The sequence below is a fragment of the Chelon labrosus genome (genome assembly GCF_963514085.1).
Source record: "Chelon labrosus genome assembly, chromosome: 1".
In the NCBI taxonomy this organism is placed as follows: domain Eukaryota; kingdom Metazoa; phylum Chordata; class Actinopteri; order Mugiliformes; family Mugilidae; genus Chelon; species Chelon labrosus.
In genome coordinates this window covers 26,782,303-26,801,874 of record NC_140337.1, presented here as the reverse complement: position 1 = coordinate 26,801,874, position 19,572 = coordinate 26,782,303, and the positions used below count along the sequence as shown (strand labels likewise).

The following is a 19,572-nucleotide window of genomic DNA, read 5'->3' as shown; positions in this document are numbered from 1 at the left end:
TTACCATCTAGAACGCGTGCATTCAATTTGTAGAAGTGTCGTCCATTATCCTTTACTTATATCGTAGTAAACTAAATTGGTTTAGTGGGTAACACATCAGTCTGGCGATCGGCCGTCCGTAGTTCAAATCTTGTTAACGGTTAGTAGATTTTTGGGGTTCTTCTTCACACCTGTCTGTCTAAAAATGAAAACAAATGGCATTTAATCTCCATCTCAATATCTTTCTGTGAATTCGTTTCATGGTTGAGTTACAGGTGCTAAACGACTTTGGGTGTAAAAGTAAATATTCAAATAAGTAGCCTAATCAGCAGTTCATTTTCGCCAAGATTGGAGACCAAAGCACTATGCTACTTAATCCTTATTCAGTAGATTTGCTGCTATTCACAATCATTTGCATACAGCATGCTTGTTGTAACACGGGTATAAATTCCGGTAACTCCAAAGCTTCTATTTCGTCGGCAACAACGAATGCAAACACCGCGAGATCCGCCATTGTTTACACGAAGTTGACCGTGTCCGACTTGTCTGCAGCCGTTTTATGCTCCACCCCTACAGTCGGCGTAAGATCACGTTGACGTAAGCAAGTCAGACTCAGACAGGCGCAGACAAGTCGAACGCGCCTATAGATAGACGCGACATAGAGAGCCGAAGTCCCGCCCCTCTACTTCCGGGTTATGGGACCTATCTTTCGAAAAAATATGAACGGCAGTCTATGGAAAGATAATAATTATTTTCTGATCCCGATCGAATTGTGGCATGAATTTCACATATGATGTGTGTGAATTTAAAAGATAATTTTTCACGTCAAGAGATAAATTATTTGACGTAAATAAGCTGAACAACATTAGGTTTTGTATGAGATCGCTTAGTGAACTACATCTCTCTAGAGATCCCTAGAGAACTATGGCTGTCTCCTCGTTGAGCTTTACCGTCTTCTTCCAGGACGAAGGCAGAAGCATGAAACGAGGTGAAAATCATTATAAATCGGGTCATGTCGAGAGCTGTAGTTACACGAAGGGAGTTTTGGTCGGTTCTGTAGGCGCCAGCATGCGGGACTTGTAGTTCGTTTAATTACGTATTTTCCAAAGCGTTTTACTTAACTATCTTGCGACAAACTGTGACATTCTTGACATGTAAAATCATTTTTTATTCTGAAAAACAACATATGTATAATCCAAGGCACAAGTCGATTGGGACCGGAAAATAATTTATCTTTCGCCATAGACTGCCGTTCATATTTTTTCGAAAGATAGGTCCCATAACCCGGAAGTAGAGGGGGCGGGACTTCGGCTCTCTATTGAGAGTGAGGAGTCACGTGCCGATTTGGGTTGATTTGGGCGGGGTCTGAGCCGGTCGGCCATGATGGTAGGAGACGCTATCGGTTGCCAGGGGCAACGCCTTCAGAACTTAACGGAGGCGCTACTAAACATTCCAGAGCTCTTTAATATTTGCGCGTTTATTATTTCGGCGGGACAGAGTAAGAAAGTAAAGCAATGGAGTAAAGCAATGGAGAAAGATAAGGCGAAAGAAAATGGACCTTAAGCCCAAATTATGCTTTCGCGTTGACACAGCGCGTCCGTGCATACGGACCTATTACGGACCTATTGCGTCCTTGCGGACCCCCGTGCGTCCTACGCAAGGGCCAGACGCGCACCTCCCAAAAATCCTCGACGCGCGTCGAGGCGACGCAACAGCAACGCAGCAGCAACGCAGCGGCATTGGCTGTGATTGGTCCGCTAACTACATCCGCTGGAGACCGCTTTTCCGGTTTCCACTCATAAACATCATTGTCTCCTTTGTCGTGCCCTAATTTGCAAAAGAAGTATTTCTTCCTCTGCTTGAATAATTTGGAGCTCCAACGCCAGTCTCTCTGTCTCGGTGTCCATCCTACACTGTGACTACGGCAAAAGCCGGAAGGTAAATAACGAGGCGAGATAGTCACAAGAGTCTCGGTCGGTCGGTCACAAAAAATCATAGCGCCCTCTACCGGTGTGGCATGCATTTCGACACGTAAACCCCACGCAGAACCATCACGGTCTCACGACTGCGTCCGAGCAACTGCGTGGCCATTGCGTGACCATTGCGTGATCACTACGCGGAAGCATAGTCTAACCTTTACAGGGACAAAGTTACACCTACCGCAAAACAGCGGTATTTGGTTACGAGGCTTTCTGCTGTGGCTGGGTGCAGGACTTGGCCATCTACAAGCCTCCAGGTGGTGAAAACAGCGTTGTACTGGCAAAGGTAAGTTTTCTTAACATGCATTTTAGTGTGTCATAATTACATTGCATTTAGCAGACACTTCTTGACCAAAATGACAAAGTAATTAACTACGACTGCTTCGTAAACACTAGATTGTGACGGCATTCGGCGTCTCCTCGTCAGGTCAGAGACTTGCTCTCCCTGATGCTGTGTCCATTTCGGTAACCTAAAAAACTGTATTCCATTGTTCCTACGTTTTCCATGTGTATCGTGTGAGGTACTGGTGCAGTTTTTAACGCAGCAGTGAGTTCCAGGCATGGTATTACAGTGAGGAATTGCGAGAACCTCCTCTACTACCGAGTTAATAACACACGTAAACAATCTTGTTTTGCCGCTCGAATCCTGCCAACATGGCGGAGAGGGGAGGGGCTCTGTACCATGACGACAACTCCTCACTCTCAATAGAGCGCTGCCATATATATGCTGCCGTCTACTAGAGCGGCGTGCCTACAGGGCGGCCATCTTGGAACAGGGCCACTCGTTCCTACAGTGCATTACATCTATGGAGGAATGCTGTTTCTACACAATAAAAGTGATCATAAATCGCTCAGTTGAAGTCCGGCATCTTTTCTTTACAATCCTCTGTCAGAAGCTAGTCTGCTGATAACATTAAGTAAAAATTGTATTTGGGTAGTAAAACCATATTTTTATCATAGCTACATGTGTGACGTTTTTAACAGTTCAATACGTTTTGAAATCGGTCCAAAATTCAGCGAATAATTCTACTTTAAGATTGAGGAGTACCTCTTTCCTTCGTATGTTCATGCACCGCTGCCTCTGCGAGCCCTGTACCAAGATGGCGGCGCTTTAGGCACGTCCCTCCACAGTCGATGTCGCGTCTATCTATATATGTCTATGTCATTGGTCTATGTGCAGATCTGACTTGACGTGATGCATGCTGGGTTGTTCTGCTCATAGACTTCGAATATGATTGGTTAAAATTAACTTGTTCAACCCAGCATGCATCACACTACCATACATATCACAGGGCTCTCAAGTCTCACGCATTGGGCGTGAGACACACGCATTTCGACCCGTTCACACGCTCACACGCCACACCTTGTATTTCTCACGCAGAGAAATTACCACGATAAAGCGCACCAAGTTGCGCCGCTATTTTTTTTTTAATAGGTATGAATCAAGCGCGTTCCCGTAGAGTTCAGAGGCGCCTTTCACGCACCAGCCAATCAAATAAAAAGAATATAGCTACTGAACAGCCAATTGAGAGTGAGGAGTTGTCGTCATGGTACAGAGCCCCTCCTCTCGATATCGCGGTATCTCGCGGGATCCTCACCCTCTCCGCCATGTTGGCAGGATTCCAGCGGCAAAACATGATTGTTTACGTGTGTTGTTAACTCGGTAGTAGAGGAGGTTCTCGCAATTCTGCACTGTTTCACCATGCCTGGAACTCACTGCTGCGTTAAAAACTGCTCCAGTACCTCACACGATACATATGGAAAACATAGGAACAATGGAATACAGTTTTTTAGGTTACCGAAATGGACACAGCATCAGGGAGAGCAAGTCTCTGACCTGACGAGGAGACGCCGGATTGCTTGGTTGGCTGCAATAAGAAGAAAGGACCTTACTTTCGATGTCACCCCCCAGTCCATGAGAGTGTGTTCTCTGCATTTTCACTCGGGTACGTTCTCTAAAAAATGTCTTGATGTTGTTTGTTAAAGCTACGAAGTGTAGGTTACCTAGCTGTTAATGTTGTTGCAAACCCTGAAGTGCATCTGAAGTTTGCTGCCTAGCTAACTGTCTAACAAACTGTTGCCTCTTCGAAAATGCTCAATGGCCAACCATTAATGTTAACTAAAATGTAGTTGAGATTCTGCTCATGACATTATGCTGCCTTGTTGGTGGAATGTTGTTGGTGGAATATGGTCGCCTTTGTCTCCGCTGTTTTGCGGTAGGTGTAAGCTTGTCCCTGTAAGGTCCATTTTCTTTCGCCTTATCTTTCTCCATTGCTTTACTTTCGTATTTTTCTTGTATTCGTAGATCTGTCCCGCCGAAATAATAAACGCGCAAAAATTAAAGAGCTCTGGAATGTTTAGTAGCGTCTCCGTTAAGTTCGGAAGGCGTTGCCCCTGGCAACCGATAGCGTCTCCTACCATCATAGCCGACCGGCTTAGACCCCGCCCATATCAACCCAAATCGGCACGTGACTCCTCACTCTCAATCAAAAAATAGGATTGCTGTATCCGGGCAAGATTTAGACTTTCCCAGTTCAGACGCTCGCTGAGAAAAGGACCGTCACATCGAGTCACATCTCACTCATTACAAAACTTCTGGGTCTCGTAAACCCGACCAATTAAATATAAAATCAGTCCTGTGTCCCGTTTAAAACTGAATATTTTTTTCGTTTTGTGTTAGATTAAAAAACAAATAACCAGTCACTTTTTAATTTTTTAAATTTTTGATTGCCATTTGAAAATGGAAAAAACGACTGATAAACCAATTGTAAGTCATCTCATCATTTGATTTTTGTTGCTGGGGAATGTGTCCAGGATAATCAGTATTAATGTTAGCAGTTGACCAGTGTGTTAACTAGCCTAGCTAGCTAGTTGAATCCTGGCTAATTTCAGCAGCTATTCTGAGACTTGTTTTATAGTCTTAGTTCAGGACACATTATTCACATAGCTTTTCTCTTAGGCCACCGCTTAGTTTTTTCTTTAACGTTGTTCACAAAACAGTTGAGACCAACTTTTAGGAAGGACATTACCAATTTAAGATGAGATTTGAAAAAAAAAAGCTCTGCTTTGCTTGAAGGCTCATGCAGGAGCTATTCACCTGCTCCATGATAGGCTGAGTGCTACATTTTTGACTCAGTTGCAGAAATATCTTTCACAGGGGGCTAAATTATGTGATACCATATTATTGGTAAGCTCAGACATTATCAGACACACACAAACCTGCACTAAGAAATGCTGAATTAAATAAATATTTTTATTTGTGCGAATTTAAGTGTCATTTATCAGATCAAAGCCCCGTCCCCAACCAAATTCCTGCCGTCGCCGCCAAAATCTCACTCTGAACTCAGATCAAAACTTGAGAGCCCTGATATCAGAAGAATGTGACAGGGAAAAGGGTTAATTCACTGAGTCTAAACAGAAGAGAAGAAGTGGTCTATGCTAGACTTAGAGTAGGGCATACAGGACTAAACTCTACCTTACATATAGTAGGAAAGGGAAATGGTTTATGCATAGTGTGCCAAGTTAGAGAAGATGTCGATCATGTGCTTTTTAAGTGTGAGAAATATAACGATAATAGAATAATCTGGCAAGAAATGGAAGGGGAGAATTCAATTAATGAAACCCTGGAAGAAAAGGGCATGACAAGTGAGAGACTGAAAGCTTTATTTATTTACCTTCATAATACTGGTTTAATGAAAAGAATATAATTTCTCTTTTTTTTTTTTTTTTTTTTTTCCCTTTGTTTGTTTTGATTTAATATAAGCCGAGACTCCGTGACGTTCATGGTATTACACACTCCTGTACAGTTGGTGGCGGTATACTACAAAATAGTCATCTGCCAAGAAACAGAAGAAGAAGAAGAAGAAGAAGCATGCATCACGTCAAGTCAGAGCTGCATGAAGTCGAACACGGCTAATGTGAGGCTGTAACATGGTAGAGACAACAGCAGTTTGTCCTTAACTATTTTTGTGTTTAGACGAGGTGTTGGGATGGTTTTCATCATCTATCCAGAGCAGAAAGAATGTAGACTGAAAGAAGAAACAACCAGACGAGTCAAGAGGAGCTGAACACACTGTCAAGGTACGTGTGAAAGTTAGTTTCCAAGCAGGAAAACCAGAAGTGTCTCAGTTACAAAGCTACATTTCTTTTGCTGGAACAAGTCAAAGTCCTTGTTACACTCTGTGGAAAACATGAACTGAAACAACAATGCAGAGAAGGTTGTTGGACAGATGAGTTTTTCTTTGTTGCAAGGTAGCTTCGGACGATTGTTTTTGTTTTGTTTTCTGCTAACGTGCTAGCTGCACAGCTGTTAGCATGTAGCTTCCAGCTGCTGTACGTTGCAGTTTCTCTGTGCCCTCCAGTGTCACGCTGCGTTAGTTGAACATCGTTTCTGTTGGATTTAGAAACAATTTGAGAAGAGATAGTTTGTTTGTTTAATAAAATGACTGTTTGGACTCGGACTTGAGAGTTTAGTGTTTCCTTTAATGTTTGTTCTTCCCACTCGGGACGTGAGATTCTGTGTGTGAGGAAACTAAATCATGAGAGGTACTTTGGGTCAGCGGCAGGCGTTTACAAGTAGTCCTGGAGAGATTTCACACTAATATCAGGACTCATGGATCTTTGAAGGAACTCCTTAACCCACTCTGAGAAGTAAGACCTGGAACATTTAGACGTTCAGGAACAACACCTGTATCTGTCCATCTAAACAGACAGAGACAGACTTTTAAAAGTTGACCTGGAACAACTTCACAATATCTCCTCCTCCTCCTCGTCCTCTTTAGCTTCTGTAACTTTGTCAATGTGTAGTAGGTCAGCAGGTTAACAGATATTCTGAAGTTGTCTTAGTCCTTCTGACCTTAAGAGGAACTAAGTGACTCAGCAAGGCGACTACTTTCCAGTGTGTGGTCGTCTGTGAGCATCTTGTTTTGGTTTTGCTGGCCCTGTAGTCTCACCCCTGCCGTCAGGGTGAGAGACACGGATAACTCTGATTACGTCCTCATCTCACATGAACATTAAAGTAAACACATATTTTCACATCTTCACGGTAATTCTGAATGACTAGAGAGTAGTGAATATGCTTTGAGCCAAGTGTCGGCGCACCGCTGAGTTTAGGACCTCTGCTGAGCTCCAGCCGTCTGGACATTATCCCGTCAGATACTTGATAGTTGAACTCTAGCAGGAGCAGACAGCTCACCCTGTATTTAATGCAGAGAGCCTGACTATACGATGCAGTAAAACACTTTCAGAGAAGATTTAGAAGGCTGCAAAGGTAGGATCCCACAATCCCAGTTCTCTGCATGGAACAAATTAATATCTAGATTTATTTGGCAGACGTTAAACCAAGGATAAAACTCAGAACACTGGGTTTAGGTCTGGGTGTAAATAATCATTCTACTGATATGAGTTATCATGTCACTATTCAAAAACCTCATTGGTGGAGCAGTCTGTAATTCATACCTTTACCTGTAAATACCACATGTGACTGGTCTGGACTTGAGGAAACAGTAACTGATGATTAATGTCAAACTAAATTCAATTCAATTTTATTTATATAGTGTCAATAACAATACAAATTGTCTCAAGACGGGGAGGGGAAGGGAGGGACACACAGCAGTTAACATGCTAAACAGAACTGCATGCCCTCACCACTGAAGAAAGAGGAACCAGCAGTGAAAGGAAACTCTCTGCAGCATGTAGATATATTGTCTGGATGGATGCCAGAGTCTCTCTCTGGTTTGGTAGGTTGTGGTAATGTTGGTAACTGAGCACTGTTCCACTTTATTCTTAATAACTTCTTCCATGGAGGTTATGAGCTCTGATTGTTCTACTTGACTAATAATTCTATCTTCTAACAGTTAACAATGATCAGCAGCAATAATGAAACAAAGGCTTTATTCATGTTCTCATAGTTGAAATAAACAGAAACACTTTATTTGAAGATACAACATTTCACATGCTCTCTGTTTGAAATGTTATTTTTAAATGCAGTAAATAAATGTTCTTTTAAACTTTTACTGTTGATCCATGGTGAACAGAACCTGATCTGGAACTTGAAGATTTCTCTTTAGTGCATCAGTGACAGAAACACATTTGTTGATCAGAGAAAACTTCAACAAACAGCAGGTTTTTCTAGTGACTGCTTCCACTGCAGCGGTTGGAGTTGATGGAGTTTAGTCAGAAAGTTCTTTGGTCGGTGGTTTGGAACAAACAGGATGAAGAACAGGATCAGATGTTGGAACGACTGAATGAAGTCAGACTGTAGATTGTCCTTGTTGTATCTGCAGAGAGTGACCTTTGACCTCATGTGTTCATGACTCTTCACCTCTGTCTCCTCTCACAGGCAGAAGATGATCTGCAGGATCCTGCTGCTCATCATCCTCAACTCATGTGTCTGCGGTCAGTTTAGAAATTGACTTGATGAAGTCCAAATCAATTCTCAGTCTTCAATGATGGAGTTGAAAGACTCCCATGTTCCAGTTCTCAGTGTGTCTGCTCCTCTCTTTCTCTCTCTGTCTCCTCAGCAGCAACATTTGAAGTGAATGTGATAGAGAGCTCCTATCAGGCAGAGGAGAACCACAACATCACCCTGGAGTGGACCTTCACCACCAAACCTGACATGTCTTTCACTTCACTTGACATCCTCTGTTACATGAGAACTGATAAGAAAGTCTCTGTCCTGTATCGTCTCCATGGAGGTGTTGAGGGGTCAGAGTCTCAGGATGAACAGTTTTCAGGACGAGTCCAGGTAGACAAAGACGTCCTCAGAGAAGGACGAATCAGACTTCATGTGTCCAGACTCAGGACTGATGACTCTGGTCTGTACCAGTGTGAAGTGGACACAGATTGTGGCTTCAGCTCTGGCAGATGTGAACTCAGCGTCTCTGGTAAGTTGATAAAGTAGAAGTTACTAGAAGTCCTTTATAAAGATGCTGATTGATTTTTGAGACATGAAAAAGTGTCAACTAATATCTTGATGTTCTTTCCAGCAGCTGCTGATCAGCCTCAAACTCAGAGACCAGCATTGAGTCTAGGACCAGAGACTGGAGGAAGACGAAGCCAACATGATGGACTGATAGCAGCAGTAGCAGCAGTTCTACTGGTTGTTTATATTTTTTAGGAAAAGAGAGAAGTGTAGCAGGATGAGATGCTCCATGCTGGTTTTCTCCTCTCTCAGCCTCATTAACCAGTCAGCGCATGGAGCCATCTTACTCAACTCAACTCAACTCAACTCAAGTATATGAAATCCAAAGCGAAAAAGGGTTTTAAGACAAGTTTTAAAAATAGACAGTCAGGAGGCTTGTCTGATGTCCAGTGGTAGATCGTTCCACAATTTGGAAGCAGCAACAGAGAAAGCTCTGTCCCCTCTAAATGCCAGAACTCTATATACATAGGGAGGTGTTGTCCATCTTGTCGTCCATGTCCTCCGTGTCAACGTTGCCTGTCCAGGTACTGTGGCAGTAGCTGCCTTGCTTTGTCTGTCTGCATGTCATTTCAGATTCTGTGTGTCGCCACATTTACTGTTTGTCTGTGTGGAGACGTGACTGAGTCGTGGGGCATGAAGCTCTCCACTAGTTTTTTTTTATATATATATTAATTTAGTGCATTTTTATATGGTGAGCGGTCTGACACTGCTTGAGAAGAACAACAACTGCTGCTTTGCTTTGCTTAAATTGCCCTGATCTGTGCTGCTTTGCACCACTTTTATTTACTCCACTGTGCTTTGGCATCTGCCGTTGCTTGCCTTGATGGGGGGGGCAAGCAACAGTTGATGATTTGTTTTGATCAGCTGCCTACGGGTCTGTAAATTAACTGCAGCTGATAGATTTTCAGAACTTTTGATTATTTTGTGTACAGTTGATGTCTTTGTTAAACCATTTGTGTCCTGGTGCAGGTGTTCCCTGTCTGTGTGCTGTGTGACCCTTGGTTTTTCATTATTTTTTTTATTGTGTATCGGTGTGTGTGAGTGACAAAATTGACAGGGGTGTTCTTCTTCCTGGGATCCTTCACCTCCTCTTACCTTAGTCTCCCCACTGGTAAGCTCCAGCCCTGTTAGTGCACTCCCTTCGATTAAGTCCTTGTACTCAAGGTCTAATAAGTGGTCCATGCAAACGAAGTTGCAGGTACCCTATTGATGTTGTGATTTTTCTTCTCATTAGTGGACCTTTTATTATTATTATAATGATTTCTCTTTTTCTGCCGAAGCTAAAGTGTCTACCCAGGACAAACTGCAAGGGCGAAAGGCATCAAACCTGGTAACTTGGTAGAAGTCCTAGCATGTCACTTTGGTGAGGTGTAAATACACATGCCTGTAGCTAGGCGGCGCTATAATAACGTTTTTAATTTCAGGGTTTTCAGTTTTCAGGGTCTCAAAATGTTTTTAATCCTGGTAAACAAACTAATCCACCTGTAAATCAGAGACACATTAGAAACTCTGAGAACATGTTGGAGAAACTCCAAAGAGATCAGATATCATTATCTAGATTATCTCATTATCTATTGTTTAAAAGTCCAACTGTCCAAAGAAACAGCAGCATTGGTTCTTGTTGTCATGTGTTCTCTTTAGATGCTGCAGGATCTTTAAACTCTTTGTTTTCTAGCTTGGTTCTAAACAAGAACACACTGTTAGTCAAGAGTCTTCTCGTCCTTCACGTTTAAAGGACGTCTTGTCAGAGTTTAGGACTTGTCAGCAGGTCTGAAATCTGCACTGATCACCTGATTGAAACAAAGCTGAGAAACATGACTGAAGGACTGAAGGAATCAAGCAGAGACAGAAGCTGAGTACAAAGCTGTCATCCTGAACTCTGGTCCAGCGTTAGTTTTCTGTTAACACTCTGACTGCAGTCGTCTTTTAAACACAGTGTTCAGTGTTTGTTGTTGTTGTTGTTGTTTGGGTGCAGCCTTTGACTGAGTGGACTCCATGCTGACCACCATTAAAACAGAAGAAGATGAAGATGTTTTGATGCTACAGGGACGTAATTAAAATGTAAAATAACTATTAAATATCTGGCTATGATTAAAAATGCCTGGGAAACTGATGAGGACATCTATAGTTACAACTAAAACGCTGGTGGATTACAAGGCTACATATGGAGGTGGTGGAGTTTCAATCAGCTCCTTCACTTTACTGAGAAATCAGAGCTAAGAATCCACTCAAGGCTTTTAAAGCTTAGATCTTGATGCTGAACATTTCATTCATTTATCTTCTGTAACCATTTCTTCTTCATGGTTGCTTGGAATGCGTTGCATGCATTGTTGAAGGCATATAACCATGTAATCATCTGATAAAACTCTGCCTTAGAAATGAAATGTCTGGAAGTAATATGTCTATAATAGTATTATATGTTTTGTTTTTAAAGGATTTATTGTTTTATGTTCATGTTTTACACATTTCCATTGTTTTTCATGAATGAATTAATGAATTGAACAGAATTGTATATATATTGTAATGTTTCAGTTTTCCAAACAAAGTAAATGAAGCAACAAGTCTCTATTAAAATACCATAAAAGTCAAGGCTGTGTGTTTATTGGAGGACTTGGGATTGTTAACTGTCTGTCTACAGCATTGCTACAGTCAACGCTCTGCCAGGGCAGCACAATCATTCTTTTAAAGTCTCTTTGTATTTAGTTGAAAGTCATCTATCTGTCACCATGTGGACAGTGTGTTTGTTGTTTGTGTGTGTGTAGAATGACAGTGTGAAAGTAAGAGTCTACTTCTCAACACAGGTGTATCAGCCATAATCCAGATGTTTATTTGAATTTAAGCATTGACTCAGTTTCTATGACAACATGAGCTCTGGATGTTTGAATCCAATCAAAGAAAAGAGACTAATTTAGTTTAAAAGTTGTGAAATGTGTTGGAGGAACACTGTAAAAAGAGATCTGGTTGTATTCCCATATTTATCACACACTGACATTTGTTGTTTCTCTGCAGCAGCTCATAAACAGAGAGCTCCCCCTGGTGGTGAGAGGACACGACAAGTTCAGTGAGTCTGCAGCACAGATAACCTACAATGATGTGTTCATTATTCAGGGAGTTTGCAGGATCATATTGTCTCCTCATGGTCCAGTAGTAAATGGTTTGTTGTCTGGTACTGGTCCATGACCTGCTAAATGAGGACCTCTGATTTAAAGGGACATTTGAGGCCAGAAGGTCAGAGTTTTTCTCCATCATCTGCTGCTTTGATAATGTAAACATCACATATTCATAACTTGTGTTAGTTCACTGTCTCTCGAAGACGTTCCAGCACTCATCCAAGGCTTCTTCAGGTACAAATTTGATCTGTTCTGAAATGTGATGAAGACCACAAAAGGGCGCCTTCATCCTGCTAACCAGGGATGTAGCGGAGGTTAAAGCTCCTCAACTCACTTTGTCCACAGTTTGACTTCATCACATGTTATCAGGGAGATCAAACCACATTTAGAAGCTGTGAAATGATCTGGTGCATTCAAGTCCCATGGGATAAATCCACTCATGTCCATATGTGTTTGGACACTGTTTCTGTTGTTTTACCTGTTGATCAGAACATATTCAAGTTACAGTTCTATAATGAATCTGGGATTAAAGTCCAGACTCTCAGCTTTAATTTGAGGATGTTCTCGTACAAACTGGAGGAATTACAAGCCCAGTTTCACTGGAGCTCCTTTAAACATGACCCGTGATAGTAAAATGCAAATTAAATTTGTTCTGTCTTTCCCCATGCCTAAAAGAGAGCTGGTTGTGTTGTCTTACGGTCGGCACTTTGGACCTTTTGGTCGACCTGTGTTGGATTTCCTTGGCTTCAAACGTAAAATTTAAACAAAGAGCAGAGAAAGAAATACACACAGAGACACTTGGTAATGACTCAGCAACTTTAACAACAGGTTGACGTGACACAGGACTCCAGACTAAACTGAAAGAGGAGAGAGAGAGTAGAAAGGTGAAGTCTTTGTGAGTTGTTGTGTTCACTGCTCCTTTCTCTTAAGTTGAATTCTGTCACAGCAGATGAAATGTGAGCAGCAAGAGAAACTCTGACTAGAGAGCTGCAGCTGTGAAGCAGGAAAACTCCAGAGATCAGATATCATTATCTAGATTATCTCATCATCTATTGCATTTTAGCATTGGTTCTTGTTGTCATGTGTTCTCTTTAGATGCTGCAGTATCTTTAAACGACTGATAACTAATAGGATCAAATCTGAGTTGCCTCGTTATGCTGCTAAATCTTACATCTCTAAACCTTTGATCTTCAAACTGAACTATTGTGTCATACTGAAACGGGGCCTAAACTGGGTCGGGGGGCCACGTTCCCCACTATCCTTCCAGTTTTTAATAATGCGTTGGACAGTTTACATTTAATGAACTTTCCTTTCAGGAAAACATTTTAAGAAAAACATAAACTCTCTGAAGAAGGAAAACAGACGTGCTATTGCTGATATCTGCTGTTTAGTTCTGGGTGTTGTGTTATGTCTGCTCCTCTGACTAAACCAGTGCGACCCCTAGTGGAGACAAACAGTTATATCAGTTACTTCTATTGAAAATTGCACAGACCTTATGTTTGACCTCCCTGCACTGTCTCTCTGAGACACTAAGCATCTATACTATATCTGAAAGCATTTCCTGAATGTGTCCTCTGACGTAGTGCTCTCAGTGAGTCAGTCTGTCAGATCACCTTCCTGGACATCAGTCTGATTTCTATCAACACGTCTATTCTTCATTTCAGTGGCGTTTCTTTTTTCTTTTTTGTCGTCTTCTTATTTCTTCTCTCTGTTCTGAATAAACTCTGAAAACTTTCAGGACACTTTGTCTGAACCTCCAGTTCTCTCAGTACAGACGACAACACCAACTCTAGGACCTGATCACTCTTCTCTCAAACAGTAAAGAAATAACACAGAAAACAAGTGGGTGAAGTGAGAAGTTTCTCACCTAATGAGAAAAGACACATGTTGACCACAAGCTGCTGTTGTCTTCATGTCTTTCTTCCGTCTCTGCTCTGAGGTGGGACGTTTCAGAACAAGCTGTGTTTTAGCAGTAAAAGCTAGAAGCACAACTGGAGTTCAAAATGTTGTATCGTTCCTGTGGTAAAACAATTAAATACAACAACGTTTTTAAAGTCATGGAGGGTGAAACTAAGTGGATTTGAACACGTTTAAAAAAATGAATAAAGCACCTGAAGCAATACAAAGAAGTCTTTTTATTAGTTGATGACAATGTCCCAACTTTCCCATCAGTCTAGATGTTGATATGTGTGAAACTCCCATTTTTAACAAAGCTGGTGTTTTCTATTGGAGATGTATATTGAGAAGTAAGACACTCTGAGACGTGGGTTTTCCTTGTGTCACTTTTATTTCAGGATAAAATACAGATTTCACCTGATCACACAAAGACAAGACAAAGTATACGGATATACAAATAGGTCAGCACAAAGCAGAGCTAGCTGTTATTCTGTTACTGGTAGTAGGAAAGGACATTCTGGTGACGGAGAGAGAATTGTGTTAGAGGGAGGAAAAGGAGGGTTAGAGGTTGGAGAAGGAGGTGAGTTTGATGGAGTTTGATGAGGAGCTGAAAGCTGAAAGGAAGAGATGTACTTGGGAGAGTAACGGCGGAGTCTGCATGAGCTATATATTGACATGTTAATGCATCTTTAAGCTGTTTTGATGATGTTTCTGCTGTAATCTCAGAATCATTTGATAGTCACAGCAGGAGTAGTAGTCGTACACCTACTATGGGCAGTTGCAGTTTTTGTCAAGTTTTGGGTACAACTCAGTAACAGTTGTGTCACGAGGACATTCTGTTCCAGGAAATGCTTCAAAATTTTTTCCCAGTCTATTTTTGAGCATATTCAGAGATACAGTCTGCATGTGTTCCTTTCTAGGTTCAACATTATCGCACCAGTGTGCACTTGCTAACCATTTCTTCTCTTTGCTGCTGTAGCAGCAGAACGCTGACCAGAGCATAGAAGGAATATTTAACCTGTCTTTGAGGGATTTGTTGGGCTGTGCTCCGATTACTACAAAACCTTCTTTATTATTATTGTTGTTGATGCAGTATTTGTCCATAACACATTTGACACATTGTTCCATGTTGCTCCAGCGTCCGCTGTTGAAGTCTTTGTTTTGTGGAACAATGTTGGTCAGGGTGAAGGTGGAAGTTATTTCATCTTGATTAAATCCATAAGAGCTTGGAAACAAATGGCCTTTATTGAAATCTTGCTCATAAATATTTTTGTAGTCGGGGAGCCCAGCCTGGTGTTCATAGGTTTTCTTGTCTTCTGCTGGTGTCATGTTGTCGTTGCCAGCTGGGTCCTCAAGCTGTTACAATTAAAAACTAAATTACTGTTTTATAGAAGGTTACATCAAAGTAGATTCAAAGTAACGTTTGTATTTGGTTCCACATAATTATCCTTATTAAGTAAACAAAACTATTTTTCTGGCACTGCAGCATCATAACAGTTTATTTCATGTATTTTCAACTGATTAACAACTTTTAACTGATGTCAAATAAAATGAAACTTGTCAAAACATCTACAAATACTTTAGTATTATGGTATTTTCTTTGTTAAAAAGCTCACCTGTGGTTCAATCATCCAAGTGGGGGGATCAGGTCTGTTGCCTCCATTCCTCCCTCTGTACTTTGCAGCAGAAAACACTGGGATCTTGTTCTTGGTGTCATAAAGCGTCATAAAGGTTCTGGTGTTTTCGAAGGTCTGGCAAATAGGTTTGTATCTGTTATTGTGCAAGATCTTTCCTCCCTTCAAGATTTCTGGGATATTTGGTGGATTATTGTCAAGAAAAAATTCATCACAGTCTGCTATTGAGTTCACCACTTTAGTTTCTGTGGGAACGACGGACAGAAGGAGGAGAGCAGCGAGGGGCAGGAGAGCCTTCAGTAATGTCATGGTGGATCACTGTAAAAAATAAAATAAATATCAGTGTATTATAGTTTGTTGCATGTCAAGTTAAAGTTGAATCAACTGATTAACTGAACACCTCAATAGAAAGCCTCTTCCTCCCATATTTTCAAAAATCAGAATAAATAAACCAATAATAAACCAAAACATTGATCTATTATTTAGAAATGATTTTAAACACTTCAACTTCAAGTGTCCATTCATAGTATCAAATGTCTCCCTCCATCATCATGACTTTTAACCATATAATTTTTCCCTATAGTGACATTTGTTCCTTCATATGAAGTAGGAGTTCACACTGTTAATAGCATTTCAGTTCATTTGTCATTGTTTCTAACCGATATCCATATTAATAAAGAAAAGACTGGATTTTTTTTTTTATTTAACCTTTATTTTACCAGGAAGGTCCCATTGAGACACAGTGTCTCTTCTACCAGGGAGTCCTGGTCAAGATGGCAGCAATTATACAGTATAAGTTATAAAAGACAAGGAAATACAACATAGGACATGGGTACAGAGCAAAGACATCAAAAACAGACTAACACAGAGAGCACAGAGTCAAAGACAACAAAGACTAGGGAGAGCCAAAAATACATTAGAATGAAATAAAAATACTAGAAGCAGTGACACTGTTCAGTGTAAATAAGTCTAGACAAACTACCCATGTTAGATTAGTAATGTCCATCCAAAATGTTTTTTTAATATTTTTGATAGCTACTTTTAATTTAGTCTTAGTCTTCACACAAAAGTGCTCAAGTAAAAACCCTTCAAAACCATTTTCTTTGGTCATTTCTGTTCTGAAACTTCAAATTAAAGAAGCAGCACAGTGACTCAACACATATCTCTGAGATAAATTGTCTGCCAGTACATCAAAGAGGACAGAAAGCAAAACAACAACTTGTAATGTATTTATATGAGACTAATTTAACTTCATAGTTAGCCTGCTTACCGTGATGGAGGCTGCAGGAATAGCTGGGTGATGCTCCTTCAAATGTCACATTCTTCCACCTAATTTATAGTCACGGGGCTGGAGGCACCTGGCTAGTTTTAGCCGCTACTATCAACTGAGATCAGATAGGCAAATGCCCCTCATCCAATCCAAGGACACACTTTTTGAAAGACAGTCAGCCCTAACAAAGAGAACACGTATTTTGAATGTCCGATATTCAAATAACATCTTAATCTGTCCAGAGACTACTACTCATGTTCTTGTTTTTTTGTCTAATCTGACCTCTCTGTTCTTGAGGTGGATGAATAGTTTGCACCTCATAGTGAACCCTCTCTGCTGTATAACATGGAAGGATACTGTTTTCTTTTGTGGGCTTTCAGACCTTTTTATTTTGCAGAGCTCATCACTGTGTTCTTTTCAGTGTTCATTTCGTTAAAAAGGACGCTGACGAGCTAAAACTAATATATGGTGATGAAAACAATGATGAAAAGTGTGCCTTTTTCTGTTAACGAGACGAGACTAGAGTGTTATTCAATATGATAGATGTCATTTGAATATCAGACATTCTCTTAGTACGGGCTGACTGTCTTTCAAACGTACGTACATGTCATTGGGTTGGATAAAGGCCGTTTGCCTATCTGATCTCAGTTGACAGTAACAACCAAAACTATCAAGCTGCCCGAAGCCCTGTGGCTACAAATTAGGTGAAAGGATCCGACATTTGAAGGAGCATCACTCTGATATTTATGCAGCCTCCATCACGGTCAGTGAGATAAATATGAAGTTAAATTAGTCTCGTCTAAATACTTTAAAAGTTGCTGTTTTCCACAACATGAAGTTATCGTCTTCTGCCTTTTTGCTGACACATATTTAAACAGTGTGCAGTAGAGTGTGTAATGGATTAGCATGTAGCAAACTAAAACTGTCCATAAATGTAGTTCCTGCAATGAATCCCTATTATGTATGAGTCCAAATACAAAGGAAACCATTCAAGTTGCAAGCTTTCAAATTATTGTTTAATATTTTATCTAGGGTGTGCCCCGCCTAATGACAACTGGGATAGGCTCCAGCAGACCCTGTGACCCAGGACAAGCGGTTACAGAAGATGAATGAATGAATATATTCACACTTAAAGTCTCATTATGTTTGAACTTGAATTACGTGAATTATGTTTGTCTTCATCACTCACTTGGTCAGCAAAAGAGGAAGAAGAAAAGTCTGTGCAAACTGACTTCATCAAATACTTTTGTAAAAGAGTTATGGGCACCTTCTATACACCTAAAAGAACAAAATACTTCAGTATCCAAAGATATGGAAGTAGCTGTATGTGTATTAAAGCAATAATATTACATTTCTTTTGGACACTTGATGATAAAGTGTTATTTGCATGTCTGTTATGAATACATATGATCTTTACTGTCACGTTTCAGTCTACAGGCATCTGTGTGTAGCCATATGCTACTTGTCAGTAAGAGAATAATATCCAGCAAGCTGTTGATAAGAAAATCAGCTCGGTATATTCAAAGTGAGGGAAACTGATATGCCCTTGCATTTCACAGCTGAGACCAATAACCTTTCTCAGAACAGCCATGAAAAGTGAAACGTTGCACAGGATACATGTGTGGTACCATCGTGTCACATGGTCTACAGATCTCTCTTAGGGATTTTAAAAGATTTACAAATTATTAATATTAGCAGATTGGCCCAAGACGCGACTGTTTGGTGCATTCGGAGATATGTCAGGAAAAAAAAATTTTTGAGAAGCTCTGGACAGATTAATGAAAGATATAGATGCAAAGACAGCTCAGAAGCATTTTGGTGCAAATCTGCCAAACGACGCTGTAGTTTCCTTTTCCACAGAATAATATGACATCTGGCGACTTTTAAATTGAATTACTGACTGTTGTGTCATCTGTAGGGTCACAGCAGACAGAGAGGAACAGAGAGCCCTCATTTGAATTAATAATCCTGGAATATGAATCCAGATAAGCAGCCACAACATTTGTTTCCACTGTGAATGCTGAAGCGACGGTTATCTGCAAAAGGGACATTCATCTGGACAGTTTAAAAGCATGAATGACTGGTCACGATGAGGGTCAACGGTTCTATGGACAGATGTGGGATATTCTTTCATTATGTCTTCATCAACTAAGAAAAGATGATCAAATGAAGCAAAGACTGGACGCTGCTTGACAGTATGGACGGAAAATGACTGAAAACATGCTGAGGAGTTCTTGAAGATAAAGAAGTGAATTATTCTGCTATTGCAGAGTCAGTCACTTGATCTTAGCCTGACGGAGCCGCATTGATGAAGACAGCGTTGGCACAGACCCCGATTGTTTGGGGACTCCCATGGTTCTCAGACTTCAGACAGTCTGCAAGGGATTCAGGACAAAATATCAAATGGCTCTTATCCCACGGGACTTGAACGCACCAGATCATCACAGCTTCTAAATGTGATATGATCTCCCTGATAATATCTGATGAAGCCTTCATGAGTTTTATTTACTGACACCTACAGGCCAGAGGTATTTACTGCAGTTAAATAGTTTTCATTGAGTTCAGAGCAAAACACTCATTCATTCATTCATTCATCTTCTGTACCAGCTTATTCCTGTTAAAGGTCACGGGGTCTGCTGGAGCCTATCTCAGCTGTCATCGGGCAAAAGTCAGGGGTACACCCTGGACAGGTCTCCAGTCTATCTCAGGGTTAACACAGAGAGACAGACAACTATTCACACTCACACCTACGACCAATTTAGAATCACCATTGAACTTAACC

General features: G+C 40.8%; 1 protein-coding gene across 2 annotated transcripts; it reads left to right on the top strand.

The window, feature by feature from the left end:
- Positions 1–5,827: 5,827 nt before the first annotated feature.
- LOC311509283 (CD276 antigen-like) lies at positions 5,828–11,562 on the top strand. 2 transcript variants are annotated; one of them, XM_084574420.1, is made up of 4 exons: positions 5,828–6,038; positions 8,299–8,354; positions 8,480–8,842; positions 8,948–11,562. In XM_084574420.1, exons 2-4 carry the CDS (start codon positions 8,306–8,308, stop codon positions 9,073–9,075), a joined length of 540 nt encoding a protein of 179 aa, XP_084430546.1. In that variant the 5' UTR covers positions 5,828–6,038; positions 8,299–8,305; the 3' UTR covers positions 9,076–11,562. The 2 variants fall into 2 exon arrangements, with proteins under 2 accessions (XP_084430546.1, XP_084430545.1); XM_084574419.1 differs by having other exon boundaries at positions 8,945–11,562.
- Positions 11,563–19,572: the final 8,010 nt, after the last annotated feature.